Source organism: Leptodactylus fuscus, chromosome 1 (genome assembly GCF_031893055.1).
Source record: "Leptodactylus fuscus isolate aLepFus1 chromosome 1, aLepFus1.hap2, whole genome shotgun sequence".
NCBI lineage: Eukaryota > Metazoa > Chordata > Amphibia > Anura > Leptodactylidae > Leptodactylus > Leptodactylus fuscus.
In genome coordinates this window covers 279,253,703-279,272,495 of record NC_134265.1, presented here as the reverse complement: position 1 = coordinate 279,272,495, position 18,793 = coordinate 279,253,703, and the positions used below count along the sequence as shown (strand labels likewise).

The 18,793-nt window shown below is 43.2% G+C and overlaps 1 protein-coding gene across 1 annotated transcript in view; it reads left to right on the top strand.

The window, feature by feature from the left end:
* The window catches only part of FREM3 (FRAS1 related extracellular matrix 3), a 59,710-nt gene extending 45,835 nt beyond the window's left edge, over positions 1-13,875 (top strand). Inside the window, exons 20-24 of the mRNA XM_075265544.1 lie at positions 9,812-9,946; positions 10,050-10,176; positions 10,591-10,778; positions 11,247-11,393; positions 13,354-13,875. Coding sequence (XP_075121645.1) covers positions 9,812-9,946; positions 10,050-10,176; positions 10,591-10,778; positions 11,247-11,393; positions 13,354-13,875 — 1,119 coding nt within the window. The remainder of the gene's footprint in view (positions 1-9,811; positions 9,947-10,049; positions 10,177-10,590; positions 10,779-11,246; positions 11,394-13,353) is intronic.
* Positions 13,876-18,793: the final 4,918 nt, after the last annotated feature.

Below are 18,793 nucleotides of genomic sequence, written 5' to 3'. Positions count from 1 at the left end.
CTACTGGTACTGGCGTCAGGGGCTCGGCCAAATTGAAAAATGGGGGGGGGAGCGGTTTTGGCCCGCCACCGTGTGCCGGCCCCCTGGCGCCCGTAGCAGTCATTGTGTATGTCTTATTTCAACTCAGATCTGCATCCAGAGGACGCAGATCTGAGTTGAAGACATACGCGGCTGAAGCAAGGAGCTGACACAGGTCAGCTTCTTGCTTCGCCGCTGCGCGCCTCTCTCCCTGACACATATGCAGCTGAAGCGAGGAGCTGACATGTGTCAGCTCCTCGCTTCGCCGCCGCCGCTGCTACTGGCTTGTAGACGCGATGTGATCACATCGCGTCTAAAAGCCAGTAGCCGGCGGCAGCGGTGAAGCGAGGAGCTGACACAGTTCAGCTCCTCGCTTCAGCCATCGCGTCTACAAGCCAGTAGCCGGCGGCGAAGCGAGGAGCTGACATAGGTCAGCTCCTTGCTTCACCGCTGCGCGCCTCTCTCGCTGTCACATATGCGGCTGAAGCGAGGAGCTGACCTGTGTCGCTTCGCCGCCTCCGCTACCGGCTTGTAGACGCGTGTGATGACGTCACATCGCGTCTATAACTGTGCGCCAGTGAGAGAGAGCCGTGCAGAGAGCTACGAGGGAACGAAGGAGAAGGTAAGTTAGTCAGTGTAATGTGGAATGTGAAACTGGGGGCAGAGAGAGGACGGCATGACACTGGGGGCAGAGATGGAGAGGACATGAATATGGGGGCAGAGATGGAGAGGACGACATGACAATGGGGGCAGAGATGGAGGGGACATGAATATGGGGGCAGAGATGGAGAGGACGACATGACAATGGGGGCAGAGATGGAGGGGACATGAATATGGGGGCAGAGATGGAGGGGACATGAATATGGGGGCAGAGATGGAGAGGATGGAATGACAATGGGGGCAGAGATGGAGGGGACATGAATATGGGGGCAGAGATGGAGGGGACATGAATATGGGGGCAGAGATGGAGAGGATGGCATGACAATGGGGGCAGAGATGGAGGGACATGAATATGGGGGCAGAGATGGAGGGGACATGAATATGGGGGCAGAGATGGAGGGGGCATGAATATGAGGGCAGAGATGGAGGGGACATGAATATGGGGGCAGAGATGGAGAGGACGACATGACAATGGGGGCAGAGATGGAGGGGACATGAATATGGGAGCAGAGATGGAGAGGACAACATGACAATGGGGGCAGAGATGGAGGGACATGAATATGGGGCAGAGATGGAGGGGACATGAATATGGGGGCAGAGATGGAGAGGACGGCATGACAATGGGGGCAGAGATGGAGGGACGTGAATATGGGGGAAGAGATGGAGGGGACATGAATATGGGGGCAGAGATGGAGGGGACATGAATATGGGGCAGAGATGGAGGGGACATGAATATGGGGACAGAGATGGAGGGGACATGAATATGGGGGCAGAGATGGAGGGGACATGAATATGGGGACAGAGATGGAGGGGACATGAATATGGGGGCAGAGATGGAGGGCATGAATCTTGGGGTAGAGATGGAGGGGACATGAAACTGGGGGCAGAGATGGAGAGGGGGAACATGAAACTGGGGGCAGAAATGGATGGGCGGACATGAATCTGGGGGCAGAGATTGGGTGGGAGACATGAAACTGGGTGCAGATAAAGGGTGTATATGAAGCTGGGGGAGAGATAGAGGGGGGACATATAATTTACGGGTGACTGTAGGAGGATTATACTGTGTGCGGGCACATGAAAAATTAATGAGAATGGGTGGAGTCAACATAACGGTGGGTGGGGCTAAATTTGCCATTTTGTCCCTCTTTTGGTTCTTCAAAAGTTGGGAGGTATGGGTACAGGGGGCAGTGGAAAGATGTTAGAAGGTGGACGTGGGGGGGGGGGGATTGTTGGGGCATCGGGTGTGCGGCACTGCGGAGAGGGAACTGGGGCAATAATATATAATATATAAGTTTTTAGCTGGAGAACTACAAAGCACACAAGACCTCCAAAGGTATGTGTGCTTTGTATCAATAATGATGTAGGCGGCTATGCTACTAGCATAGCAGCCTGTTTGGGGGTGGGACTTTCACTTTAAAGGAGTATTCACGTTGCATTTTTGGCCTCCCTTGCCGGGATACGTTGGTAACCAGTCACAATCAGTTCCCCACTTATCCCTGCACGGAGAACTGCAGGCCCCCCCTTTTTTTTAATGGCCAGTTCTTCGTGCAGGGATAAGTTGACAGCTGATTCTGACTGGTTACCAACGTATCCCGGCAAGGGAGGCCAAAAACGCAATGTGAATAAGCCCTGAGGATTTATTAGGAGGGCTCTTATAGATGGTGTTGGCTCTCTATAGGCGCGGTCACACGTAGCAGATTATACCTGCAAATAGAATCTGATGAAGCCTTGTAATGCTGCTAAATAAAGGGAAATGTAATACATAATGGGTATGTCGCAAATTAAAGTAGTTTTAAAATGGCGGCAGCCGGGGGGGGGGGGGGGGCAGACAATTAGGCTATATGGGGCCCCAAAATTCCTGATGGCGGCCCTGAATCTATAAGTAGATCACAGACAAAACAGTAAAATTGGTTTACAGTTATACAACTATCTATTGTAGTGCTTCAGTGATGAAAGCTCCCTGTTTAATACGAAATAATGACAATCTTACTATGAGGCAGTTTTCACCTGACCAATATTGCTGCTCAGTATGGCTGCTTGCACACTACAGTAACACTACAGCCGAGCCGTGGATTGTACAGCTCCATAGACTTCTATGGAGCCTGCAAATTTCACATTTTTGTGCACAAATAAGTCTATGGAACCTCCAAATCCATAGCCTGGAGGCCTGTGAAAAATACTGTAGTGTGCAAGCAGCTACTAAGGATACCAGACATGTTTTGTCAGTGCATGTGTGCATGTGTGTGTGTACATGTGTGTATGTGCATGGGGCGCGCATGTGATCCATGTGTATGTATGCTTGTGTGCATGCATGTGTGTGGTCCGTGTATATGTATGCACGTGTGTGTGTGTGCACGTGTGTGATCCATGTGTTTGTGTGTGCGCAGTGCAAGTGTCCATGCGTGCAGTAGTTGTGTGTGAGTACACATGTGCTAAGTTCATCCGTCTGAGTGTGTTTGCATGCGTGTGTGTATGTGTGTATGTGGTATTTATGGGGTGATGATATGGTATTTGTCGGGTGTTGTTTGTGTTGTGTGTGTCTAGAGTAGTCTGCGTGCTGTCTGTGTGATGTTCATATGGTGTTTGTATAATGTTTGTGTGTTGTGTGTGGTGGTGTAGCCCCTTCAGCAGTGACTCTTTGGCGCCGTCGCTATAATCCATCCCTGTCAGTCACAACTGTTTTCCCCTCAGCACTTTCACTTTCCCATTTCCCCATTATATGTATAGGAACTAACTTTGGGTGCCCCAATCTCATGACGGGGGGACGCTGTAACATGCGCAGTATTCTGCTCCTGTGGGTGTAGAGGGGGCGTGCCAAATTCCATCAAAATCGGGCGAGAAGTGTGGATTTGTATATAGCAGACTACTACAGAATTTGAGTTATATATATATATATATATATATATATATATATATATATATATATATATATCTTGCATTGCAATATAAGTATATTTAAAGGGATCCTATCATTGAATACCCTTTTTTTCTGCCTAACACATAGCCTTAAGAAAGGCTATTCTTCTCCTACCTTTAGATGTCTTCTACACCCTTCCATTTGGTAGAAATCTGGGTTTTTCGGTATGCAAATGAGTTCTCTCGCAGCACTGGGGACAGACACCAGCGCTGAAACAGCACTGGGGGCGTCCCCAATGTTGTGAGAGAAATCTCCAGCGCTGCCAATATCTTTTTCTGGAATGCCCTCTCCCTGTGTCTTCTTCCGTCCTGGGTTTCAATCTTCTAGGCCTCGGGCTTTGGGCAGAGTCGACTGCGCATGCGCGGGCCCCAAGAAAATGGCCATTTACACAGTAAGCTGGTGTAAGCGGCCATTTTCTTGTGCCCGCTTATACAGTAAGCTGGTGTAAGCGGTAATTTTCTTTTGCCGCTTACACAGTAAGCTAGTGTAAGCAGCCATTTTCTTGTGGCCCGAGCATGCACAGTCAGTACTGCCCAAGGCTCGAGGCCTAGAAGATTGAAACCCAGGACGGAAGAAGACACAGGGAGAGGGCATTCCAGAAGAAGATAGAGGCAGCGCTGGAGAGTTCTCTTGCAGCATTGGGGACGCCCCCAGTGCTGTTTGAGCGCTGGTGACCGTCCCCAGTGCTGCAAGAGAACTCTTTTGCGTACCGAAGACAACCCGGATTTCTACTGAACGGCGGCGCGGAGAAGACATCTAAAGGTAGGAGAAGAATAACCTTTGTTAAGGCTATTCCTACGTGTTAGTAAGAAAAAAAGGGTATCCAATGATAGGATCCCTTTAATCTCCCTATATTATAAAAATGAATTTCTGTCTGTCTGTCTGTCTGTCTGTGCTCTAATGCGAACCAAACGACTGGACCGATCTTCACCAAATTTGGCACAGAGATACTTCAGATACCCGGGAAGGTTTAAGATGAGACTCCAACTCGCTCGGACGTACCGTTGCTGAGATACAGCATTTCAAACACAGTGCCCCCCCCCTTAGCCAATACAAACCTGCAAGACTTTCACTCATATTCCAACTGCAATACACACGGTCACTCCACATGCACAATACAACACTGATATCCAAACTGAGATACACGCATCAGAGGATTAGATACACAGATCAGCACACAGTATCACACACCAGAGGATTAGATACACGGGTCTGCACACAGTCCCACAAACCAGAGAATTAAATACGCGCTTCTGCACACAGTTCCACACACTGAAGGATTTGATACGTACGTCTGCACACGGTTCCACATACCGAAGGATTAGATACAGGCGTCTACACACAGTTCCACACTCCAGAGGATTAGATACGCTTGTCTGCACACATTTGTACACGCCATAGGATTAGATACACGCGTCTTCACACAGTACCACATGCAGTAGGATTAGATACGTGCGTCTACACACAGTTCCACACGCCGAAGGATTAGATACGCGCCTCTTCACACAATACCACACAGGGGAAGATTAGATATGTGTGTGCACACAGTACCACACTTTGGAGGATTAGATACATGCCTCTGCACACAGTACCACAAGCCAGAGAATTAGATACGCGTCTCAGCACACAGTATCATGCAGGGGAGGATTAGATACGCGCGTCTACACACAGTACCACACGGGGGAGGATTAGATACGCGCCTCTTCACACAATACCACAAAGGGGAAGATTAGATACGTGTGTGCACACAGTACCACACTTTGGAGGATTAGATACATGCCTCTGCACACAGTACCACAAGCCAGAGAATTAGATACGCGTCTCAGCACACAGTACCACATGGGGGAGGATTAGATACGCGTGTCTACACACAGTACCACATGCGATAGGATTATATACGCGCGTCTGCACACAGTACCACATGCTGGGGGATTGGATACATGCGTCTACACACAGTTCCACACACTGTAGGATTAGATACGCACCTCTTCACACAATACCACACAGGGGAGGATTAGATACACGTGTCTTCACACAGTTGTACATGCCATAGGATTAGATACACGCGTCTTCACACAGTACCACATGCAGTAGGATTAGATACGCGTGTCTACACACAGTACCACATGGGGGAGGATTAGATACGCTCGTCTGCACACAGTACCACATGCCGTAGAATTAGATACGCGCGTCTACACACAGTTCCACACTCCAGAGGATTAGATACGCGCGTCTGCACACAGTTGTACACGCCATAGGATTAGATACACACGTCTGCACAGAGTACCACATGCCGTAGAATTAGATACACACGTCTACACACAGTTCCACACTCCAGAGGATTAGATACGCGCGTCTGCACACAGTTGTACACGCCATAGAATTAGATACACACGTCTGCACACAGTACCACATGCAGTAGGATTAGATACACGCCTCTTCACACAGTACCACACAGGGGAGGATTAGATACGTGTGTGCACACAGTATCACACTTTGGAGGATCAGATACATGCTTCTGCACACAGTACCACAAGCCAGAGAATTAGATACGCGTCTCAGCACACAGTATCACACAGGGGAGGATTAGATACACGCGTCTGCACACAGTACCACACGGGGGAGGATTAGATACACGCGTCTACACACAGTACCACATGCCGGGGATTGGACACGCGCGTCTACACACAGTTCCACACGCCGTAGGATTAGATACGCGCCTCTTCACACAATACCACACAGGAGAGGATTAGATACGTGCATCTGAACACAGTACCACACAGGGGAGGATTAGATACAGGCCTCTGCATACAGTACCACATGCCAGAGAATTAGATACGCGTCTCAGCACACAGTTCCACATGGGGGAGGATTAGATATGCGCATCTGCACACAGTACCACACGCCAGAGTCATTAGATACGCGCGTCTGCACACAGTTTCACTTACTGGAGGATTAGATACGCACCTCTTCACACAATATCACATGGGGAGGATTAGATATGTGCATCTGCACAAAGTACCACACCAACAAGGATTAGACACGTGCATCTAAACACAGTAATACACGGGGAAGGATTAGATACAGCTTTACTCCAGGTATCCATAACAACTGATCACAGGTTTTTCACTGACATCCAAAATGAGATACACATAATCACATTACGCTTATGGACATACACACAAACCACATTACAAAATACACCAGTGCAAAATTGGACAATTCTTATGGGGTCAGTACACAAACATAAATTGGAATATACCCGTGCGAAGCCGGGTCCTCCCTCTAGTACCATATAAAACAGAACACTACCTGGAAAAAATGTAAAGGAAACACCCCACATTTCCTATTTCAAGCAGGATCTGATATGAGTGGGTTCATTCTTTGTATACAGCTGTAGAATATGCTGGTGCTATAGAAAATCAGGAAATGATGCATAATGAAGTGCTTAAGCTTTAGCTTACAAACAACACTGCGCAGTTTCTGGTTCAGTGTTCAAAAATCGCATTCAGTCGTTATAAAGCTTCATAGTTCCATCTAGTGGAAGTTTTAACAAACTGCATACCACCAAAATAAAGTACAACCAAAAAAGCCAAAATAGTTGGGATGCTGTGTAAAATGTTAAGAAAAGAAGAATGTAATGATTTTGGAATCTCATGTATTAATATTTTATTCACAACAGAACATAGAACACATAGCAAAAGTTGAGAGTTACACATTTTTAAACTTCATTTGAAAAAAATTAACTCATTAAAACCAGGCATGAATCAGTAATGTAAATCAATGCATGGCCTCAAGGATACCTCCAGAAATCATTGTCTGTGAACACAGTTTACTTTGCAATCCACAAATGCAAGTTAAAGCTGTATCATGTGAAGAAGAATCCATATATCATCACAATCCAGGAACGCCATCCTCTCCAAAGCTCAATTAAAATGGGCTGAGGCAAAATGGAAACTGTTCTGTGGTTAGAAGAATCAAAATGGGAAATTCTCTATAGAAACCCTGAATGGCGTGTCTTGCGGACTCAGGAGGAGAGGGGCCATCCAACTTGGTAACAGCGCACAATTTAAAATCCTGCACCTTGGATGGTATCGGGTTGCATTATTGCCTATGGCATGAACAGTTTATAAAATCATGTAAGGCACTATCAATTCTGAGTAGAGTATAGGTTTTGCAACGTGGCAATGTCTCTGTCAGAGAAGGCCTTGTATATACCAGACAAGATAATGCTAAATCACGTACTGCATCCATCACAACAGTACGACTGTAACATCTCTGCCTGTTCTGGTCTCTGCGCCACCCTCTGCTAGCATGCTGCGGCACAGGAGGCATGTGCAGTTTGATAAATTGCTTAGAGTTTTTGGTTGCATTGTCTGAACACTGTCCTATTCCAACACCTTGTTAATTGATTTTCCATCACACCCGTCTCCTTCACCTTCATTTCCCTCTGCTCCTCTAAGAGTTATGTTTTGCCCTGTGATTGACAGCCTGCCTTTCTATCAGGTTCAGGGCAGGTTCTTCCTCCCTATTTATTCTTGGCTCACATGCACATTGATGTTTGCTATTGCCTTGTGCGTGCTGGCTTTTCTCTTGCTGTTTTGTTACTTGTATTCTGATTCTTGACCTCTGGCTTTCCCTATTGACTACTCTTTTGGATATTGATTTTGACACTGCATTGCTCAGCTGTTACTGACCCCTGGCTAGCTGACCTCCCTTTGTTGTTGTTTGTCTTGTCTGCATTTTGTGTGTCACGTATTTAGGAAGGGTTTTGTCGTTCAATTGTCGCCTATTACCCAGGATAGGACTGGCAAGCAGGAAGGGACAGTGGGGGGTTCAGACCAGGGCTCACTGTCTCTTGTGCCCCTTCCTCCAGGGTTCATCTACCACACTGGGGAACTGCTGTCTGCACTTCTCTAACAGCGGCTTTGCAGAAGAGTCCAGGTGCTTAACAGGCCTGCCTGCAGTCCAGACCTTTCAACAATAGCAAACATTTGGTGCACTAAGAAACAAAAACTCTGGACAATTGAGCAGCTAGAATCCTATATCAGACAAAAATGGGACATTTCTCTCCCAAAACTCCAGCAATTGGTCTCCTGTCTCCTCACTTCTCAGACATTTACAGACTCTTAAAAAACAGAAGAGGGACAGCTACACAATGGTAGAATTGGTTCTCTCCCAACTTTTTTGAGATGTTGCAGCCATCAATTTCTAAATGAGTTATTTTTTCAAATGAAATAGAAAAATGTTTAACTTTTAACTTCTGATATGTGTTTGATGTTCTGATGTGAATAAAATATGGTTATATGATGTCCCCAAAATATTGCATTCTTATTTTCTCTACATTTTACTCAGCTTCCAAACTTTTTTGGATTTATTGCAGATAAAAGTGGACACATTTGAGTGAGGATTATCAACACCTCAGATTTGTTGTTCCAGTATATTCATGTTTGCTGTGCTTTAGTATTTTTGTGGTCTCAAAAAATTGAATGCGCTAACCATTGACTATAATGATTATCATGAATGTCAGTTATGCTGGCCTTACTTTAGGGGACTTCAGAAACCTTAAAGGTGCCCATTTTAACAGATATATATGTATATTTTTAATTATGGGAAGAATATGCAAATCCGTCTTCCAGTCAGTTGCTGCCTCAGTATTGCAAACCAATAGAGGGCGCTCAATGGAATGTGCAAGCCTATCTTCCCTGATGTAGTTAGGAAGACAGAAAAGGGAGCAGCCTTTATTGGGTTATTTCACTGGAGTTCTGTCTTCCTAACTACATCAGGGAAGACAGGCTTGCACATTCCAGTGAGCGCCCTCTATTAGTTTGCAATACTGAGGCAGCAACTGACTTCCTAATTACATCATGGAAGACAGATTTGCATATTCTTCCCATGGTCCTTTGCGAAGTGGAGTGCTAAAGGCTTAATAAGTCTCCACACACCTATATGGTGGTCTCTCCCTAAGGAGTGACAATATCCCCTTAACCCTATTTTTAATTAGTCAGGTAGCTTTCCAGATCCCAATAGCTATCTCCTCATATAGTTTTCACTGCACTTTTTTCTTCATTTTTCCCCTACTAATCCATAATGGCAGGTAGCAATAGCATGCCACGTTTGCCACTAGAAATCGTGCTGTATAATGCTTAGAATCAGGCACAGGATGCTGTTGTCATTTGTACACTTTATAAGGTGTGTACTGTCTATTTTCTCTAGGTACGCGATTACTCAGGAACATATACTGTAAAGCTTATTCCTTGTAGTGCATCTCCTAATCAAGAATATTCGGTACCTCCTATATGCAGCCCTCGTGAGCCCATCACATTTGACATCGATATTAGGTTCCAACAGGTAAGATATAGTGCTCTAACTAATTTTCTATTCATTTATAAGGGCTGTAATTGTGCATTTAGAAATTCAGACACAGTTTACATAACTTACTGATGTATTGCAGGTCAGTGATCCAGTATCTGCAGAGTTCAGCCTCAATACTCAAATGTTTCTTCTGTCTAAGAAGGATTTGTGGCTATCAGATGGCTCAATGGGATTTGGTGAAGGCACAGATGTTGCATTTTCTGAAGGTGAGTAGATAGTACCAGACTATATACCACTTATGTGCATGTGGAAGTCCTAGTTTTAAGAAGGAATATTTCAAACCTGTGATGACTGTATTGAAAGCTGGGTATCAGTGCCAGTGTCAGCACCCGGCAAACCCGGGCATATGCTGCGGGGCCCAGTATTCAGTTAAGAACTGAGAACATCAGTTTTATTAACAAAACAGCCTTAGTTAATCTCTATCTTAGAAACACAGCGCGACAATTTGAGATAGGGTGTGCTGTTGTATGAGAAAAAACACTATGCCTGTAAAGCACTATGTGCTGGATCCCATTTTACATTAATTCTATTATATCCAATATTTAGCTGTTTACTAAAACGTTTATGTATTGTACCTATGAATGACAATTTTAGATGCTTATTTTCTTCTTTCAATGAAGGGTCCACAATTTATGGACGTGTCATGGTTGATCCTGTTCAAAATCTTGGAGACTCATTCATCTGCAACATTGAGAAAGTATTTTTATGTACTGGAGCTGATGGTTATGTACCTAAATATGACCCGGACAGCAAGGAGTACGGATGTCTTGCAGATTCTCCTACCTTGTTGTATAGGTTTAAGATACTGGTATGTTAATAAATATCTAAGACACTGAAGACACTTTACCGATATTCATACAGTGATATGTCATTTAACTTACATACGATTACATAAATTTATTTTTACTACTGGTCTGACAATTGTCAAAAATAATTTTGCCAAATTTAGCTAAGAGATGACAATATACATTATAATAGGAGTATCTTCACATAGCAATTCTTAAGCATATTTTGAAATATATAATGCTTTTATTATGTAACTAATTTGGCTGGAAAAATGCTTACAAACTTCTTCCCACTGGCTTCAATCGGTAAAAACGGGTCCAGGAACTGATCTACTACCTATAATAGTATTTGTGTGTGAACATGGATGAAATTTCCATTAGTACAATCAAAAGTACTAGCTGTAATTAGATAGCATTGATGTTTTATATTTTGTACAAAACAAGTCAAAGAACATTTTAAATCTAAATCTACTCTATTGCTTTTACAATAGGACAAGGCTCAGCCAGAAACCCAAGAGAAGGTATTTGGAAATGTTCCATTTGATGCTAAATTAGCAGCTGACAGCCCAGAAGCCTTACCCCTGGTGAAACAGCCAGGATCGGACGGCTTTAGTATGTCATCAGGTGCCCTTTTCCAGGTAAATTGTGGTTCTAATTTTATTATAATAAATGTTGTTATTTGGTATATTAGTATATGTTAAATCAATGCAATAAATGCCATACTACAATATGTAGACTATTACTTATACAAAGTAGAGCAGACATAAAACCCATAAGATGGAAACCTTAAGAATACACTACATTGTCACCAGAGCCACCCTTAGGTTTAATGGCACCTTGTGGAAGACTTTCTGTGTCGTCTCTCCCACACTTTAACCCCTTATTCACATCTGCTTTTGGTACTCCATGTGGGGAGTCCGCATGGGGACCCGATAAGACTATAATGGGGTCCGTGTGCTTTCCGCGTGCTGCCCAATTGAATCATGCGGACATGAAAGTAGATCACAAAGTACTTTTCTGTCCGCATGTATGCTGCTGTAACACACTGAAATTTCCCCATGGTGGGACTATTAAAGGATTATCTTATCCTATTTACCTGTGGAAACATTGTGTTGTACTCATAAACTCATATAGGGAAAGGGGGGTTGGGGCAATGAAAATCACAATGGAAAAGCAGTGAAAAACAATAAGTTTTGCAGTTCTTTCTGCTTCCTTCCTACTGCATATCTCTATGTTCCTCTTACAGACATATACAAATAGGCACATATGGTTGTTCAGGCAAAATGTTAATATCTTAAATAGGCCAGGGGAGGTGAAAAAAATCACACCCACCTTTCCCTGATGCTTCGGTGCCTCCCAGCATGGTCCAGTCCCCCTGGTACATTGTTATCTTTCTGGCAGAAGTCCCCGCCACAAATGACCACTAAGACCAATCGTCAGTGAAGGGCACGTGACATCACTACCTGTGACGTTCAGGGTCTCTTCCTTAGGCCGCTGATTGGCCTCAGCGGTCATGTGACCACTAAAGTCAATCAGGGGTTTCAGCAGAAGGGATTCGGGATGTCTCAACTGGCAAGCTGTTTCACTTTGACAAGCCCAGAAGCCCACCCCAGCATACTCAGTAGAGTATATTTTTTTAAAAAAAAATATTCCACCTCCTCTGACCTATTTAAAATATAAAAAATTGCGTGGACAACCTCTTTATGTATGTTCCTGTCATGTTTCTTGTTGGAGTGGGCAACAGATATTACATGGACAGTAGAGGACTGTTCCTATCTACAGAAAAAGTGAACTGTACTATGGAGCTTTTGCCCGGTTTACAAGTGACTCAGCCTGTCCGCTATGACTGTGCATACATAGGTAGTAGTCAGTCACTGTTAGGACCTGCTCCTTGACTTCTCAGCATAGAAAGACTGTAGATTTCATTGGAAAATGACAAGTTATAATGATATAAACCTATCCATCAGTCAGTTCAGCCCCTCCTGGTTTTTATTTTTCCAAAAACCGCTCAGACCCCAAACAAATATATAGAAAAGGAATGGAAAAACACTTGAGTTGGCTGCTACGGATAAATCCCCGACTGAAGAGGATGAGATATGTAGCAATGGTAAATAAAAACTTTCCAGCGCCAAAAAATTTTAAATAAAACTTGACTTTTACTTCATACAACTAAAATTGTAAATACAATGGATCCATATGAAATACAAATAAGAATAGCTTATGCGTTTCGGGGCTACGAAACATGCCCCTTACTCATGCAAGGGGCATGTTTCGTAGCCCCGAAACGCGTAAGCTATTCTTATTTGTATTTCATATGGATCCATTGTATTTACAATTTTAGTTGTATGAAGTAAAAGTCAAGTTTTATTTAAAATTTTTTGGCGCTGGAAAGTTTTTATTTACCTCCTGGTTTTTGTCTGTTCTCAAGATCTCAGCTCTGCTCTATATTGAGCCTTCAGATACTGCGACATACATGTTTGTTTGAGAAATTCTATCAATAGTCTCCATGTTAAAGACAAACTGCTAAAAAAGTTTTCTTATATATTTCTTCATATATTAAAATAAAAATATTTGTCTTTTCTAATCCATTCCATTTAGGTGGCTGCTGGACGTGAATGGTTCATTCATGCTATCTATACAGTCCGCTCCAGAGAAAACGCCAACAGAGGCATTGGGAAACGTAGCGTGGATTACCACCATACCATGAGTAGCACAGCCACTGGAAATGATCTGTTGCTTGTGAAGAGAAGCAAAAGAGAGAATAAGGATGATATAGCTCTTACTCAAGACATTGGTGCAGATAAGAACAGAGGGACAAACATTCAGCATATTACTTTACGACACTCTAAAAGAGTCTCTGACAAGGACACATTACCAGGAAATGGACTCTATGAAAAGCCAGCTTTAGAAATCACTGGCCAGGACCCACAGGGAACTTTGATGCCAGCCATCGGAGGAGTTGCTGCTTTGTTGCTCCTGATTTGCACAACAGTGATCATCGTTGTGCTTCTAAAACGTAGAGAACACTCACATTCACGTAAAAAGACTACTAATAGTCACTGCAATAGCCACGAAACGGTAACCTCAAGACATAGCAGCAGTGACAGCTCCGAGGTATAGAAGATTGGACTTAAAGTTACATACCTGTCATTTCTTTGTCCCTATACATTTTGCTACTATTAAGTCCTTTTGATATGTCTGCCTTCCATAACTACATCTCTCCAATATGTTGAAGCAGTGGACCACTTGGCTATTTGATAATAAATACAATCAGACCTTTACATCCATTGACTTTTTTGGCTGACAGCTATTCCTCTCAATTTGACTATATAGACTCCTGCCCGGCTTGGCCTTGGTTCAGAATAGGGAGAAACAGAGTAAGTCACTGACAAACACTTACTTACCCTAAGATCAAAATTCACCATGCCTATTGTTCTTTCCTTGATTTTGTCTATTAGGGGAGAGTTGAGAGGTCCCCATACACATAAAATAGCCAACTGACCCTGCTTAAATAGGTGGGTTTCGCCAACTTTGTCCTAATGTGTATGTTGGCCTTCATTTTGATACATTTACCGTATCAGTGCATTATAGTTACTGAGTGGCTCCCATGTCGAGGTCTCAATAGAAAGGCTCCATGCTATGACTTGCATCCATATAATGTGCTAACACAAAAGGGGTTCTTGAAAGTGTCCAGTGCTTTGTGTGAAAAGAAAAATCATTGACCTGAACCATTGTGCGACATTTTGTAAATACATTGCATTACTTATCCTCCATGCTGCCGCTTGCATGTATTTAACAGTTTAGCTAAGCTTCTGTAACTTGTATTATGTGTAATTCCCTGGATTCTGGGATTTTTCTCTAAATCAGATTGAAGTATAGTGCCTTATAGAAATACTTTATTTCCCTGGATACAAATGATCCGAACATTGAACAGGAAAGGGCTGTTTAGAGATTCGTGTTCAGCAGTCATCCGTTTTATTTTTAGTTATCCTAACAAATTATCCTTTCTTGATGTCAACTGTTAAATGGTATTAAAAAAATAAGTCTATAGTATAAATGGGTGCAAATCGACGTATATATGTAATGTGAAATGAGGATGAGTTGTCCTTGCTAATGGTGCTACAACAAAAGGAACTAGTGACTTATTTTATGTTTTCTTAGTCAATAACACTGTTTATTTATGGCTACAGTCTATCTTATGTTTTAAGGGATCACTGTACAATGTGTTTTATACAGTTTTTTGGTATCACTGAATTTTCTTGTGTTGTATTTACTGCTGCTATGGACAGATAGAGTAAGATTCAGGAATATTTATGCCAATGATCATATTTTAATATGACAATTCAATATAAAAATTTTTGTGTTGTGTATTCATTTTCAAGCATAATAATGTACATTGTATGAGCCTTGTTTTATTCTCTCTCCTCCTCTCCTCTATTCCCTCTCCTTTTAGGGCCTGTCTTATCATCACTCTTTCTTTATAAGACAGAGTCTTCATCAAGAGACATATGTATCTCTCTCTCTCTCTCACACACACACACACACACACACACACACACACACACACACACACACACACACACACACACACACACACACACACACACACACACACACGTGTGTCTTTATGCAACACAAATTAAATGAAAGAATACAATTCACAGATACTGTGTAAATAATAACCAGGCAGTTTGTAATGGTATCATACATTTGTATTAATGTATACCTCTGTTTTGAAAATATCTATTTATGTAAATTATGAATTATCTTATTAATAATTTGTTATTTCTGGATTACAAAGATGAAACAAAAAAGATACTAATAGTTGTACCCGTTGGATGTATTCTGTTATCATTCCTACCTATGTCTAAGTCTATAGAGATTGTAGTGGACTTTGGAGAAACAAGGAAAGTTTTATTTGTTTCATTGTTCTGTGTTGGGGTTACAGCCGGATATTATACTGTGTAGTATAATGGGGGAAGATTATATGTGCTGGGGGCCACAAGTGGGCCTGATATTTTTAAAGGATGCTAAGTAGAGATGAGCAAATACTGTTCGATTGAGTAGGTATTTGATCGAATATCAGGCTATTTGACATATTCGATTTCGAACGAATACCACACAGTAAACGCAGTAAAAATTCGTATCCCCTCCCACCTTCCCTGGCGCTTTTTTTGCACCAAAACTTCTTAATCAACAGATCTTTTCAGAGCTACACTGTAGGAACAGTGTATATACACTCAACCTGCCAAAGCTTCGTACTGTCACCTGTACTAATCCCACAATGCGTCAGGGTAGCATAAAAGGACGGGAACGTGGAAACCCAGCTGGGGATCCAGGCCACAGTCCTGCTTCTGGAGAGGGGCAACCAACAGTGCCCCTTGTCATTAGCACAAAGGGACAGGGACGTGGATATCCAGCTGGGATTCAATTGGCTACTGGAGAGGGGCAGCCAGCAGTGACACAATGTCAAGCAGGGTGCAGGGTACCCCGCTGACGAGGCCCGAGCACCAGAAACCTATGTTAGAGTGGATAGCAGATATTGTGGACTCGCAACCAGCATGTCCCGTCAACAGTACTGACGAGACACATTTCCATGTGTCTGTGCCAGCAAACAAGAGGCTAGAGGCTCAATCCATCTAAAGAGCTAAAAACTAAGCTCAACTCACTCAAAGGGCCAAAAACATTGGAATACCAAACACAATTGCAGGTACTGTGCAGTAAAAGCACATGGACCCCATAGACTATAACGGGGTCCGTGAGCTTGCCTCACACTGCCCGCATGAATCAATGTATGAATCAATGAGGGGAAGACGGGACGCAGATGTGAATGAGGGGTATGACAGGTCGTTTATTGTATATAAATTAGCATTTGTCCCTCTGTGTGTGCCCTAAAAGTTAGTAGGTGGTTAGTATGATACTGTGGATGAGATTGTAAGCCAGTAAAGTGTTGGGCACAGCCAATAATTACAAAATAGGGTGCAGCATTTGTCAGCACATTAATATGCAAAACAACAGACAATGCATATAAGCTAAGAATGTGCACATTCTAATGTGAGCAGAGGAAATAAAAGTGTAACTATATTGAAAATACAGACAAAACACGATCAACAACATAAATAGAAGCATATCAAACCACAAAAGACTCCTTCCTGTTGATCCGTCAGCAGCCCACCAAAGGGATAATATAGGGTTAATATAATAAAGCCCAATCTATGTGAAACTGTCTATTATATACCTCTGCCAGAGTCCTACAATATTTGCTCAGACTTTCCACCCCGCATATGATTATTCCCAGTTTGCATAAACCAATTTTTTTAATCTTGTATATTTTCTGGTTTATAGATCAGCTGTCAGCCACTTTCCATTGTGTCAGATCCTCACTTATAGAATGGGGAAATCCCCAGTAGCGTCTTATTCTTCTAGAGTACCCTATTTCTGAAGGAAAATGTGTCAAAGGAGGAGAAATCAGATGATATTGAAACCTGTATCTGACCGAAGTAAACCCAATAAAGAGGAATTTTTATATTCCTAAAACACAACACGCTTTCTGGGGTCGTCCTGAATGCACTCTCTCATCTACGAATCATAACTATGTCAGGATAAGTGCCATCGTAATTTCCTGGGCTGCAGCAAAGGGATTTGATAGCTTCAATCCTATTACTCCAAATATATTGGATTTCCTTCAGGATGGCCTAGACAAAGGCCTTAATCCTTCCACCCACAACGTTCTGACGTTTGCTCTGTCCTCTAGTAATGAGGTTTCTTAGAGGTGCTTCTGGGTTAAGACCTTCAATTTCTCATCCAATCCTTCAGTGGGATTTATCATCAGTTTTAAAGGGGTTGTGTGATCCCCCTTTTGAACCCTTGAGGAGGTAACATCAAAATTCCTTACATTAAAAGCAGTACTTTTGCTGGCAGTAACATCTGCCAAGAGGATTGGTTACTTGAGAGCTCTGTCATCTGTGGATCCTTACATCAGGTTCTTCCCAGACAGACTCCAATTAAGATTCAGGCCTGGATTTTTACCTAAGAAATCATACCCTGAATTCTTTCCCAATCCATTCTCTCTTGAGAAGGTTAACCTTCATTCTCTAGCCATTTTAAGTTGTCTAAGGATTTGCCTCAACAAATGCCTGTGATTCAGCATAGCGGAAAATCTTTTCCTTTCCTGGGAAGAATAAAGGTCTTAGGCTGAGTGCACACGGGGTTCTTTGGTCCGGAAACTGAGGCGGAGGCTGCCTCAGATTCCAGACCAAAAAGGAACGTTAGCCGAGACTGGATGGCGATGCAGTGCATTGGCATCCAGTCGCGCACTCCACTCCGGATTAGGCCCAAATGAATGGGCCTAGTTGGGAGGGAGTGTCTTCAGGCTGATGTCGCGAGGTAAATCCGTCTGAAGAATGAGCATGTCGCCTCTTTTTTCCAGAAGCTGGAACAGACCGCTCCCAGAAAAAAAGAATTGACAGGCTCCCATTGATTTCAATGGGAGCTGTTAATTTTAGTCAGGATTTTGAGGCGGATTCTGCCTCAAAATCCTGACCAAAATACTCCGTGTGAACTCAGTCTTAAAGCTTACAAGCCAACCCTGGCCAGGTGGATTGAGGAGGCGGTGTCAGCCCTCTACAGATCAGATATTTATAGCCGATCCCGGAGACAGGCCATTATAATTAGAGATGAGAGAGTAGTATTCGATCAAATATTACAATATTCAAAATATTCATACTCAATTGAATACTACTAGCTATTCGCAATAAATATTTGATTCAGAACCAGCGCTGATTGGCAGAATGCTATACAGTGTAGATCATTCGGCAAATCAATGCTGGTTCTGCAGCAGGCTCGTCCTTGCTAGGAGCTGGCAGCTTGCTGTTACAAGGGAGCGGAATTTTCCTCATAGGAATGAATTGACCAGTGTACAGTATTCGGCCAATCAACGCTAGTTCTGCCGGAGGCTCGTCTGTGAGGAGGCGGAGTCTAAGATCGGACCAAAGCAGTCTCCATTGAGGTCCGATCTTAGACTCCGCCTCCTCACAGA